General features: G+C 39.2%; 1 protein-coding gene across 2 annotated transcripts in view; it reads left to right on the plus strand.

The window, feature by feature from the left end:
• The window catches only part of nkain2 (sodium/potassium transporting ATPase interacting 2), an 85,200-nt gene that overhangs the window by 41,047 nt on the left and 30,164 nt on the right, over window positions 1-13,989 (plus strand). For both annotated transcript variants that reach the window (XM_053337527.1, XM_053337528.1), the window contains exons 2-3: window positions 7,241-7,378; window positions 8,725-8,805. In XM_053337527.1, coding sequence (XP_053193502.1) covers window positions 7,241-7,378; window positions 8,725-8,805 — 219 coding nt within the window. The remainder of the gene's footprint in view (window positions 1-7,240; window positions 7,379-8,724; window positions 8,806-13,989) is intronic.

Consider the following 13,989-nt stretch of genomic DNA (forward strand, 5'->3'; position numbering starts at 1 on the left):
TATTTACATAGTTTTAAAATTCCAGCCTAGAGTCTCAGTACTTTACTAGTCATCTTTCAAACACCCATATTGTTTAAACCCTGGTATGTTTTTTGTCAGCTTCATCTCTGCATGTTAAGCTGTGGAGCCGCATGATGAAATGCTAGCACAGAACTAAATATTAAGCCGTATATCCCAACGTATCTTGATAATCTCCTTCACCAGCCTAGAAAGATCAGGAAATTTGAACGGTGCACCACAAGGCTCACAAGGGCTTAACACAACTTTTTGGAAAGTTCAGCCAACTCATGCAAAGGGTAAGACATCAACTCTGTTAGTTACAGGTCTTTTACCAGAGCTTATTCCCATGAAAGCACTTGCTTATGACCACAGCCTTAAGTATACCAGCCTAATGGCTATCCTGTAATGTTAATTTAAGTGGGACTCTCAGTTGGAGTTTTGTGCAGTCTTTTTATAGCTGAGTGACTAAGGACATTATGGCTATTACCAATATGATTGAATAGTTGCAATGACAATAAGTGGGCCTGAATGGGGAAATTGGATATTTAATGGAGAGATTTTCACCTACTATCATCATTGTCTCTTTCCATCTCCACCTATCTTCCATCGCTTTCCTTTTCCATCATTTGCTCTCCTTCTATCCCTCTGCCTCACTCTCTCTTTTTTCTTTTCCCTACATCCTTTTCTTTTTTCCTTTCCCTTTCTTTTTTGCTTGCCTCATCTTCCCTCTCCGCCGTCTTTCCTCTCTCTCCAAGCCCTAAGTAGCCACAAATGGTCCCTAATAGCCTCCAATGGAGATGAATTGATCGTTGTGTGAACCGAATCGATAGGAGATTGCTTCTGCTGTACAGTGGGATACTGTGCAGGCAGGCGGCCTTAATTAAGTTAACAGTAAACCACGATTGCTTCAGAGTTTTATTAGGAGATTAAAGTTTACAATGATTACTGAAACAAAAAATGTATGGCTTCAAAATGAAAGCCGAGGAGAAAAAAATATTTATTTCGATGTGTTTCTAATTTACTTGGACGTTGCTACTCAGTCGTGATGCTCCCTGCCTGACTCACAGAGTTAGTTGGACATTTTCTCACCTCATCCTCCTCTTTTTTTCTCTCCTCTCCATCTCTGCTGTTCTCCTTACCTCCTCCTACCATGTCTTTCTCCAGCTCCTTCTCGTGATCTATCTCATTCTACCCCCATCTGACCTCCTCTCCTTTGCTTCATCCCTCCCCCTTCGCCTCCCTCTCTGTCGTCTATAATTTGATGAGCAGCAGAATTTGATCAGCAGTTTTTTAAAGGTCACAGAACCAAGCGAAAAACTCTCAGCCAAAAGCGCAGAGGGAACGAGGGAGGTAAGGACGAGATTGAGGGAGGGAAGGAGGCAAGCGAGAGGAATAACAGGCCAGTGGAATCGAGAGGAAGGGAAGGAAAAAGAGCTACAGTAGAGGAAGAAATGCTTCAAGAGAGGATGAGACGGGAAGGTAGAGATGGAGACGGAAACGAGGGAGAGGAGCAGAAAGAACGGAGGGACAGCAGGATGAGGGGAGGGGGAAGGAAGTTGAGCAATGAAGGAAAGACATGGAGTAATGGAGGGAAAAGAGGGAGGAGGCAGATGAGGTAATTTGCTGTTTTATGACACAACAGATCTGGTAACAGATGAATGCATATTAAATATGTAAGAGAGCAGAAGAGAGGGAAGAGAGCAGGGATGACAACGAGAGGAGGAAAGAAGACAGAAGTAGGGAGGAAATGAGAAGATGAGGGAAGATTAGGGGGGTGAAGAAAGAGTGGGCGGGAGAAGAAAGAAGGTAAGGTGAGGGGAAGATGGAGCAACAGTAGGACAGGAGATGAGACATTGTGACATTTCTCTCTCTCTCTCTCTCTCTCTCGCTCTCTCTCTCATATCTTGTTCTTCTTCCTTGGTAAATGTGGGATCTTAATCACCTCTCCATCTCTTCAGGCCCTCTCATCAGATCTCTCGTCCTGTCTCTCTCGGTCTCTTACCATCTTATCCTGTCTCTGTTCTCTCCCCCTGTTTAAGATAAAAGACACTTTTATCGCTCTGCAGTGTTTCCTAATGGTCACACAGTGCAGCTGTCTCCCTGTCTGGAGCGATAATAATTCTTTGATATCATTCTATCATTCATTATCAAATGGACCAAAATCTTCTCCCAAACTGACTGAAGAATCTCTCTCTCTCTCTCTCTCTCTCTCTCTCTCTCTCTCTGCTTCTCCTCCTCATCTCTCTGCTGTGCCTTTCATCACGCTCATCTCTCTGCTGCCAATCTATTCCCTAAGCGTTTGAGTCGGAGCGTCTTCTCAATCACTTCAGCTACATGTCTGTGGCGCGCTTGTGTGTGTGTGTGTGTGTGTGTGTGTGTGTGTATAAGCACAAGCATATACTCACACACAGGTATTTTGTCATAAATCCAGCATCTACCAAAACGAGGGTTGACTGATTTGAGGAGAATTATCTGAGGAATATTATGAGTTAAACTGTTTTCTATGAATGAAATGAAGACATGCATTGTGCTCTACATAGATTTAAAAACCTTATATTTCATTATGTTTGCATCAATCATAATAAAATATGAATCTTGTTGCTGCAAGGATAGAATCAGGAATAATGCAGAGACAACTTCAAAGTAATCCTGGCTTTCTTAAAGGAAAAAAAAGCAAATACTAGTTTACCTGACATTTATCAAGATATTACATCAGTGATAGACATGACAACTCAATATGTGAAATATATGAAGGATCCACAAACGTTTATAGTCAATGCAGCACGTTAGTACATGAAAGGGGACAAAATGAGGTACTCAGTTCAGAAAATAGCAATAATAAAGCAATCAAATCTGAAGAGGCACATGATAAACACAGTAATATTAACAGACAATAAATATATAATTATGAATGTGTGAGGGGAGATAAACAGTACCTCGCATGCCCATTATTAACAGTCATTATAAGTAGCATCACTAAGTCAGGTGCAGCAGCTAAGCTACGAGGTACAGCAGTTAAAAATGAATTTCTCAGTGTGGCACCGCAATTTCAGTGTGGTGCAGAGTTTATCAGTCTCACAGCTACTGAGAAGAAGCTGAAATATAATACCACTCAAAAATGGCGATGTAGTTGTCAAGTTATGGTAGCAATAATAAACTGCTGGTATACAGGCTGGAGGATTCGCTACTTTAAATTCCAGAGATCCTGAATGAGATTTAAAAGTAAAACACTTAAAATGATCATATGATGTTAGTAAAAGTTTAGCTGGAGATTTTGACAACTTCGTCCGCCAGCTTTCCATCATATACACTCAGCCCACTGTCTATTTGTGATGTGTCTTCTTCAACCAACACCATTTTAGCTGGGTTTAAATGTACAGACTACTGCATTCAGAAACAGTTTAGGCAGCAATAGTTAACAGTTTTGCTTTTGTTGTTTGGCCAATGCACAGAATCAGCATTAATTAGCACTGGATACATAAACAGTCAACAATAACAGCATCAGTCAACTGTTTTTTTGCGACTCACCTTTTACCTCCTACAGCTTGTGAAGACTAATTATGTAAATAAAAATACTTACAGCTCTCTGTGATTAGAAAATGACACTCACCAACTGCAGTTTAATATTAAAAGCATGAATTGTTTCACCCTAAAAAACCTTTTTCAGATCCAGCAGAGTTTTGCAATTTTGCCTTTTGAATGTAGATTTCCTTAAAATGAAGCTCTGAATGAACGTTTGCTTAGTTTTTAATTAGTTCCCCTGCTATATAGTAAGGGAGACTGTGATAATGAAGAACAGGACAGTGATGGATGCACTCTGGCTTTTCTGTCAGTCTCTCAGGTAACCACTTTGGGAAACTCATGCTAACAAGGGCACAAACATCAGTCTGTGCTAGGAAAACAGTAGGTGGAATGAACATTTCTCAGTCCCTGAGGGATTTTGTGCTGGTGTTAGAAAGATTGATAAAAAGCTGCAAATCAATTTGTTTTCTGTGTTTTAAGAAACATCCTCACACACAGACATTTTAAATATATTCAAAGCAAACGTGTCAGTGTTTATTTAACTCTATAAACAGTCACTGCAGAGGCCTGTCAGGTTCATGAGTGGACAAAATTCCAATAGGTGTGCAAATTCAACACATATTTAGAGCAGAAAATGTGCTGTGTCCACAGGTGGATGTACAGTATATACTGAACCTTGATAAACAAGCTGAATGTAAGCCTTCTCCTGTTCTAGTGTTTTAAGCTGCAGCACTGAAATGAACATATCTTTCGGCAGCATCAAAGCCTGTCACAGCAGATCCCAAAGGAGCTAGCTAGCCAGCTTGAAGCTCCACCTGTACACTGCCAAAGCTTTCATCAGCTGCACATATCACAAAACTGCCATATCTAGCTACTGCTAGCAACTATATACTAACTGCATCTCTCCATCTCTCTCCCCCCAGAGTCATAGCTGTTGAAAGGCCGGGTGATATCACACATATGTGAAGCTTGTGTCATTTTATACATGCAAAGGATGCTGGGATTATGGCAGCAGGGACTATACACATGCTTTGTCTTTTGTCTGTCAAGAGGACTCAGTGACTTAATTACAAAGAGTGATGTACTGAGGCAGCTGAAGTTAGTTGTTTTGCAGCTGAGCCATGTAATGAGAATTTCACATCAAAAGAGGAGTGCGGTGCAAAGGAACAGATGGTCTGGTTTTGAATATTGCTCTTTATTGGCTTCCGTATTAACTCAGGTTAGGACAATAAACACCAGCCAAAAATAAAATCAGTATTTTGCTGTGTGACCCAAGAGGATGTGAGTTGTAATAACCAAGAGAAATCAATATTTTTCTTGCCTATAGTGTACAAATACATTCTTTGTCCTTCTTAACAAATTTTCCCTCCTCCACTGGTGTGGGTAAGAGTCATTGTGTGTTTTTGGGGAGTGTGTTTGTGCGCCCCAGCTGGAGTGAAGACTGTTTATATTATTGGTGATGAAATCTGAAAGAGGGGCCCCCGGGGCCTTCAATAATGGGCTGGGAGGCTTCTGACTTCTTATAATGGCCTCTGTATGTGTGTGTGTGTGAGAGAGAGAGATGAACAATTGCAGCACTATATAATTGTCAATGGGAGGACACAATTTTACATAATAAAATGAAGCCTACACACAAAGAAACACAGAACCAGCGAAATGAAGCCTGTCCTGCACATAAAGGCACTCACACAAAGAAACACAATGTCTCTCTCACACGCGCACACGCACATACACACACACACACGCTCACATTGTGGTGCCAGCTGAGCCCAATGTGTCCATTAACAGCAGGTGCTGTCAAGTGCAAGCACAGCAGACCTGCCCTGACATGGAAACACACACACACACAAACACACACACACATACAGACACGGGTGGATGCACATATGTCGGCACACCAGACACTCGTTCATACACCTTTCTCTCCTTGTAACTCTCACATCCAATAAACATTCTCATATTTAATACTTATATCTGATAAAGGTAGTGCGTGCGAGGTTACAGTTTATGTGAGTGTTACTCAATGTGTGTCTTTATGTGTGTGTGTATACCTACTATCAGGCTGTTATGGCTAGTGCTAGTGCTATTACCATATGGTCTCACATTAGGGCACTCTATACCCAGCCATCCAGAAGTGCAAATGTGTGTGTGTGTGTGTGTGTGTGTGTGTGTGTGTGTGTGTGTGTGTGTGTGTGTGTGTGTGTGTGTGTGTGTGTGTGTGTGTGTGTGTGTGTGTGTGTGTGTGTGTGTGTGTGTGTGTGTGTGTGTGGAAAGAGTGTGAGAATAATTGAGATTAAAGCCCTTGATGTGATATGTAAGCTGTTGGTGTTTAAATACTTCAACTTGATGGTGTAGAGCAGTGACTGTTAGTCTTCTTTTGGGCTAAATGAAGCTAATCATGGTATGACGCACTTCCATGTTTGTACTCTTCTTTTATTTTTATTTTTGTCCGCCCTTGTTTTGTTTTTTTTACCTCCTTTGTCGTTTGCTCCTTCTTCTTTGTCCTGGTGTGTGTGTGTGTGTGTGTGTGTGTGTGTTAATATATTTAGCAGTACCATTATCATACACTGTGCTGACTTCATTAACTGTCTCAGCATGGGGCTCCAGTGAGTGAATGATAATAAACCTACATACACGCCGTACACACACAGCACAGCCCAGACAGCAGTGATGCATTCGGAACCTGAATCTCCATGAAGGAGACCGATGCACTGCCAACGATCCGATAAATTTAAGATACATACAAAGTAACTACCGATGCGATACGATTCACCCCAATGTCGTGCAGTGTGATTCAATAAGATTTGATTCAACACGATATGATGCAGTTTGATTTAATATGTAATTCAATACCCTACAGAAAGTTTGATTTTATTTCTTCAGCATACAGCAAATTTGAAGTTTAACTAAAAAAGTGCCATTTTTACTTTACATATTTGTCTCTCTAGTACTGCAAGTCAATTACATTTGACTTGCAGTAAACAACTACTGTCAAAATAGTTTAATAATTACCTTGAGAGCGCAAGTTAAATCCACTTAGCTGTAGCATGCTAGCCACTTAGCTGTAGCATGCTAGCTAGCTTGAGAAACTGTGTAAATACCAAATTATTGGTCACTTTTCTAGAAAATAATCCTCTACTATTAACTATATATAAATAAATCAGATTTTACTTATGCAAAGATTTTAGAAATGATACATTGCAAGTTCATGTAAAATTATATTTGGTATACACTTTGGGGCTTTTGTTTTGTGAACGTTTATGCTGGTGCAACAATACAAATCCTTATAAATGCATATAACTGATTACAGTTTACTTTATTATGATAATGATTTTTTATGATGCTTTATTTGGATGAACCTCCCACCTGTTTCTGCTGCTCCTTCTACATGTGCATTGTGTGCTCTGGGCCAGTGCTGCTTGTACTGTCTGTGTGCCTCCACAAAAATAAAGTCTAATATCTTTGGTTCTGCTGCATTACAGTTAATATTTCCTAAAAGCTAAACTGTCATTTGTGAATGTGACAGTTTTTAAGAAGAGCTATTATAAACTGGTGGAATACTTTAAGGTTCATGTTAACTTAAAGAGGAGGTGGCTATCTTGCTCTTAGTGTCAAATGTTTTACAGGGAAATTGGTTTGTTGTTGCTGATTTCTTGTTTCATGCCACTAATGTCCTCTATTTTTCTCCTCCTTCTCTTCCTCCTCCTCCACCTCTCAGGTCAGTGTGTTGGAGCGTCAGGTGATAGATTTCCTGGGCTACCAATGGGCTCCAATCCTGACCAACTTCGTCCACATCATCATCGTCATCCTGGGCCTGTTTGGCACAATTCAGTTCAGACCGCGATATGTTACTGGGGTGGGTTGAACACGCATGCACACTCACATTTGTCTTTATATCCTTGTGAGGATACACATTGACACGGTTCATTCCTTAGTCCCTTATCCTAACCTTAATTTTAACAACTAAATGCCTTAACCGAAGCTCTTACCCTAAACTGAACCTAAACCCAAGTCTTACCTTAAAGCTTAAATCTATGTCTTAACCCTCAAATTGCCCTTTATATTTGACAACCGGCCAAAATCTCACAATGCTGGTTTTCAGCTGAAATTGGTTCTCTTAAAGATAGTTAGACACAGACACAGACACACACACACACACACACACACACACACACACACACACACACAGACACAGCCATTTTACATATCTTTTGCCCTAGATCTACAGCCAGCCTCTCATTAGCCCATACTCACCTCTCTACATCCAGTAATGAGGTCTCATAATATTGGGGTGTATAACTTGGTTTAACTGGAGTGACAGTTAAGTGGTAATCTTTTTTCAGTCTCTCTGAATTTGAGACTCAAAAGTAGAGATTTACTGAGCTAGTTAGTAATTTGAAGATAGGTTTCATAGCACTGTCATGGTGTATACACAACAATGTAAGACAGTCATTCCCTTTATGTAGAAATATTTAATTAAGCTGCACATATGAAACAAGAAAAAAAAATCCATTCCTTCATTTAGTATTGGAAGAGTGCCTACTGGTGGATCCAAAATTGCAGGGAAACAATGTCAGTCTGCCTGAGTATCATGTATCTAGTAAGTAAAAAGTTAGAAAGGTTATATGGAGTGTGGAAGTAGGAAGAACTTTCCTAGTGGAATATCTCGATATAACAATTTATATTTTTTGAAAAAAAACTTTCAGGAGTTCCCACAGCTGCTGCAGGACTCCACACACACTTCATATAAATACCACCAACCCCCCCCCCTCACCAACCTTCACATACACACACAACCACACACACACACACACATACACACACACACACTATTTAGCCAGAAGATTAAGATAATGAAAGAGAATGAAACTTTGATGTAAGCTCATGAATTCTGCTTTCCCTCCATCATTCATTCACTCTGTCCTGCCTATATATGCTTTTTACACACACGCACACACACACACACACACACACACACACAAACACAAACACAAAGAGCCACTTTGATTCAGGTGATTGGTTGTACTCTTTCCTATTGTTTTTGTTACTCCACATTTAAACATCTAAAAGTGAAGCTTGAATCTGTCTTTTCTCTCCATTTCACTCCCTCCAAATGCGAGACATGAACACTTTTTTAATTCTCCAACAAAGGCCTGTCAAATCTCATCTGTCTCTCGCTTTCCTCTCTCTCCCACCTCACAGTATGCCGCCTGGCTGGTCATTTGGATGACCTGGAATGTTTTCATCGTCTGTTTTTACCTGGAGGTCGGAGATCTGTCCAGAGTAAGAAAACATTTTCTTGGATTTATGTACCCACTTTTATTTTTGGTGACTCATATCACAATCCAGATGCGATTTAATACATGTCTGTTTTACATTTAGCCACAAATGTGCCTGATCAGAAACCTGATTGTATCCATCTAGGTTGTCCTAGATACAAATCTGCAGAGGCTCAGTGCAGCAGCAGATAGCTAATTATTGTTAACAATGTTACTTAACTGTCTAATGTGATCTCAAGCAGTGTTTTGACCAGTGCCAGAGTCTATACTAAATTACAAGAGCTGCAAAGATTAGTTTATTAATTGATGAGTCAACTGACAGAAAACCTATCGCCAGCTGTATTTTGAAGTATTTCATTTTTTACATAAAAATGTCCAAACTCTCTGATTTCAGCTTCTCAAATGTGAAAAATGAAATATCTTTGACACTATTGGTACTTTATATGTGGCTACTTTACAGACTGCTAGCTGACACTTGGGATGAGTACAGCTTAGGTACGCAGTTGCAAATATAAATGCATTTATAAGTCTTCAACATCTGGCTAGAATGTGAAAACACATCCCAAGGCGGTTTGAGCAATCAGATTGTAACCCTCCTCTAATGCTTCTTGGTTGTGTATACAAATTAATTTTTCATATGAGTCTGATACATGAAATGAGTAAGTATGTATAAGAAAACATATTTCTATTATACAACTGATCAATATGAGACATGACTTGAGGTTTTTAGGTGACTCTGCTGTTATGTGAGACTCACTGTTAAAAAGTTGAGCCTTTCTGCAGTAAAATTAGTTGATTTCAATCACAGATTATCAGCTTGGGCAATTAATTAGGGCCAATCAGCGCCTCCATAAACAGAAGAAATCATTTGATGGAAGTGCTGATTAGGGCTAATTACACTCTGTGGTGTGGTGTTGAAAAAACTGAGTTCCCACTACAATTCACTCTAAACTACTTGTTCCAATGGACTGTTATGTATATCTGCTATCCAATTAACGAATCACACAAAATTGCAGTTTTAGCTCCTCATATCATCTATTCTCATCCTTATCTTGTTGTTGGCGGGTTGTTTCCAGGTTTTGGATCATTATTAGTGTTATTTGAGTGACGTATTGTATCACTAATAATGCATGCGTAATTGGCCGCATATTCTTCAGGTAGTTTTCCTGCTCTGTCTGGTACCCGCTCACTGTTCGATACACTTCTCACCTGTCTGCTCTTCCCACACACACATACACAGACTGTGAGCCTTGTTAAGTTTTGTTGCCATCCAAACTATGTCCAGAAGTTTTACAGGTTGTCAACAGTTGTATTAAATCCCCTCAGGTACTGTCTAGAAACCTGCAGCTTCATTGATCTCATATTTTAATGACGTTTACACCTCTCACTGTCCTCAAGGTCTAGTTTTAACAATTGCATCACCCACTACAGCTGAGAGGACAGGGAACCGCTGCTTGGGTTTTTGTCTCTATTGCACTGCAAATATAAGACTGGTATAGTAGAGAGAAAGTAAGAAACATCTGCAAAAAAGCAGGATAATAATGCTTTAGAGGTGAATTAAAACAGTATAATTAATTTTATCATCAAATGTACCATTTATATTCTATTATACAATTATATGAGCTTAATATTTCTCATCCTTTTATTAGAAAAAGGTTTTAACAGGCTTCATCTCTCCCAAACAGAATTGACACATCTGGCTTCTAACGAGGGTGAAGCAGCCAGTTAATTAACAACACCTTTATCATTACCCACTGACCAATCAGAGGGACGCACAGTTAAACCAGATGCTGGACAGCTTGTTTTTATGAGCCGAACAGTTTACGTGTGCCTCGCTCAAGGGCATATTAACCTTGACCCAGTTATTGAGGGAGAGGGGAGCCACAAACACCCACTTCCCCTTCTGCCCAGATTCACCAGCTGTTATATGAGCTTCAAATCCATCACTTACCATTCCAGGTCTTGTTTACTGACCTGGGGGCTATTATTACACTGGACCACATGTAAAACAAGCATGGCTATGTTTGTGATTGTTGCCATGCAGTACTGAACAAATAAACACACCAAGCAGTGACAAAACCAGATTCCTAAAATAGTGACAACAATATTTGCAATGTCCTTTTTTCCACAATGAAAATGAAAGTAAAACCAAAGAACAACAAACTGAAAACAAGTGACTATGATAATATTTTTTTTCCAATTTTCATCAGTGAATGAAAATGAAACAGATGAGTGAACAATTTGACTGTTTTAATGCAGTCATATTCATTGACCTGAATGCATCTATGCAACCATACATTATGCTCTTAATTATGCTGTTTAAATAATAACTCCTGCTGTCCAAAATGATATCCTCCACAAGGGTTTTTTTTAGCTGCATGTTTAATCTGCTGCTCTAATAAGCAGCACTGTACTGCATGCTTGACTGTAATACTATTTCTCTATCTGTAATGTTAGCTAACATTAGGATGAAATAAAGTAACAGAACAACATGGATTCAACATCTGTTAAAAAGAAACTACAACAAAACAACTGCTGCAACAATTAGTCACTTAATCAATTAATTTAATTGGCAACTATTTTCATAACCGATTCATCGTTTTGAATTCTCTGATTCTAGCTTCTTACACGTCATCTTTGAGTTGTGGACAAAACAAGGCATTTGATGAAACCTTTTGGAAACATTTTTCACAATTTTCTGACATTTTATGGACCAAACAACTAATTGATTCATCAAAAAAAAGTAAAATTTAAATAATCCATGATTGTATCCCTGGACATTTGTTAAAAGAATATCTCTGTGTTAATGTTATCAGATCTTTAGCTGCTTGTCATAAGACATGAATTACGGTAAACAGTAGTTTATGTTAGCGAAAACAAAAAAACATGAGACTAAAATTTCACTTTAATTTTTAGTTAAACTAATGTACAATGACTGTAATTAAATGAAAACCAGATGCCAAAATGAACACTATGGACTTGATTGCAGAGATAGACAAGTAAGATTTAAGCCTCAAATTAAAGAACTTTCAACAGAAATCAAAGAGCGAAATAAGTATGTACTATAGTGACACATTTTTCCAGCTTATGTATCCTGCCAACTGAATAGAATAACTCTGGGGTGTTTGATAAGGGTAATGATGGTGTGCTCTGTGCTTCAAGAATACTGCAATATAAATGAAAATCTCTCAATCTCCCTCTCTTTCCTCTTTCCTACGGTCTCTCTGACTCCCTCCTCCTGTGCCTCGTTCTCTTCATCTCCATGTAATTCACCCCTCCTCTCCCTCTGCTCACCCTATAATCAAGTCTTTTTCAAGTTGTTTTGCAAAGTGTCATATGGATCTGTCCCGCGCCCCTCTTCCGTCTTGCTCTTCTCCTCTCATCACCTTCTCACTTACTTTTCGTTCACTTTCTATATTTCCAAAGTCAAGACTTGGTGAAATGTGTCCCTGTCAAGATGGCACTGTTATTTATGGTCAATAGAAATTCATAGTTCAGGGCTTTATGTATTGGCCGGCACTGAGTGCCAATTTAATAAATTACTTTATACACTCGGGCCATTACTATTGGGGTCACTGGAAAAAGTGAATGCGACAGACTACATTTTTCTTCATTACACAGATCTGACGTCTTTCTGTGTATGAAAGAGGCAGAGAATCTGCCTTACTTTGATTTACGCCTCATTATCAGTGACTGTTGGATTTGTACTGTAGCTTTGATGTAATTTTCCAGTGCCAAAACCATGTTTTATCCATGAATAGACCTGATATCCAGATTAGGCATCCTCAATGCCAACAGCAATGTAAGTTTACACAAGCACTGAACAGACTGCCAAGGACGCAAGTCAATACTTTGAGGCCAGGCTTCACATTCTACATTAATGTAATAAAATATGGATATGTTTGGACATAATATTAAATATTTAAATCACTAATGAATACACACTAAATCTGCATCATTTGCCATATGCATATAATATGAGACTAAATGCTACTTTTAACACGTAAAAAAACTTGCACCGTTAACATCGTCATCATCATCTTTAAAACTTTTGCTTCCCAGATTTTTTAGAAGCTAAGTCATCAATGATGTCATCATAGGACAGCTGCTGGCCAGTCTTATAACGGATACTGATTATGACCGCTGAGGACTCTCAGTTATGTAACCCCCTGCAATGCCTACTGACCACAGGGTAGTTCAGCATTGTCTAAGTTTGTGGGGATGGGTTGAAGATAAGTAAAGGACTCAATCAGTAGCTGGAGCCAGAGGATATGTTCAATAGAAGATTGTATTAAAACTTTTTCACTTTTTGTAAGAAACTAAAATAATACAGTCTAAGCTGACATTTTAACAGAAATGATATCTTCTTCAGGTGCAATAAACCAGTTTCAGAGTTGGTCTATACAAAACAATCCCACAATGTCTCAGCAGATAAACATACTGTTAAAACCAAGAACAGATATAACTTAAACCAAATCAACATCTAAATAAACCATATAGATGTCCTTAGATCCTCTAAACTTAAGCATTGTCACTGGTGGTGTAACAAAGTTGTAGTCAGTCTGTTCAGTGTTTAGTTCAGGTTCAGTCAGTATTTGATCCACTCTTAGTTCTAAGGTCAGTTTAGAGTTTTGATATAACCAGTAATAAAAATGAAGGGACTGCAGGTCTTGTTACACAGTCCTACCACACCAGTATCACCAAATAAGGGGATAGATTAAGTAAAACTGTTGGCTTGCCATCTCCTTCAACAAGGCAAGGTGTCTTCAGGGAGTCTCAGTAACTGAGCCTGTAACAACAGGGCTATTAGGTCATCATTAAGTAATCATTATCTATAGCCATATTAAATCAACACATCATTAAACTCTCAATATAGCAATTAAATGAGTCAAATACGTTTAACTGTAAATGGTAAATGGACTGCACTTGTGTAGTGCCTTTCTGGTCTTCTGACCACTCAAAGTGCTTTTATACGACAAGCCACATTCTCTCTTACACACACACACACACACACACACACACACACACACACACACACACACACACACACACACACACACACACACACTGATGGCAGCAAGCCATCACTCAGGGTTCTGGCGTAGCCATTGGGAGCAATTTGGGGTTCAGTATCTTGCCCAGTCTACTTTGACATGTAGGCTGGAGGAGCGGGGAATCGAACTGCCAA

Source organism: Scomber japonicus, chromosome 17 (genome assembly GCF_027409825.1).
Source record: "Scomber japonicus isolate fScoJap1 chromosome 17, fScoJap1.pri, whole genome shotgun sequence".
Taxonomy (NCBI): domain Eukaryota; kingdom Metazoa; phylum Chordata; class Actinopteri; order Scombriformes; family Scombridae; genus Scomber; species Scomber japonicus.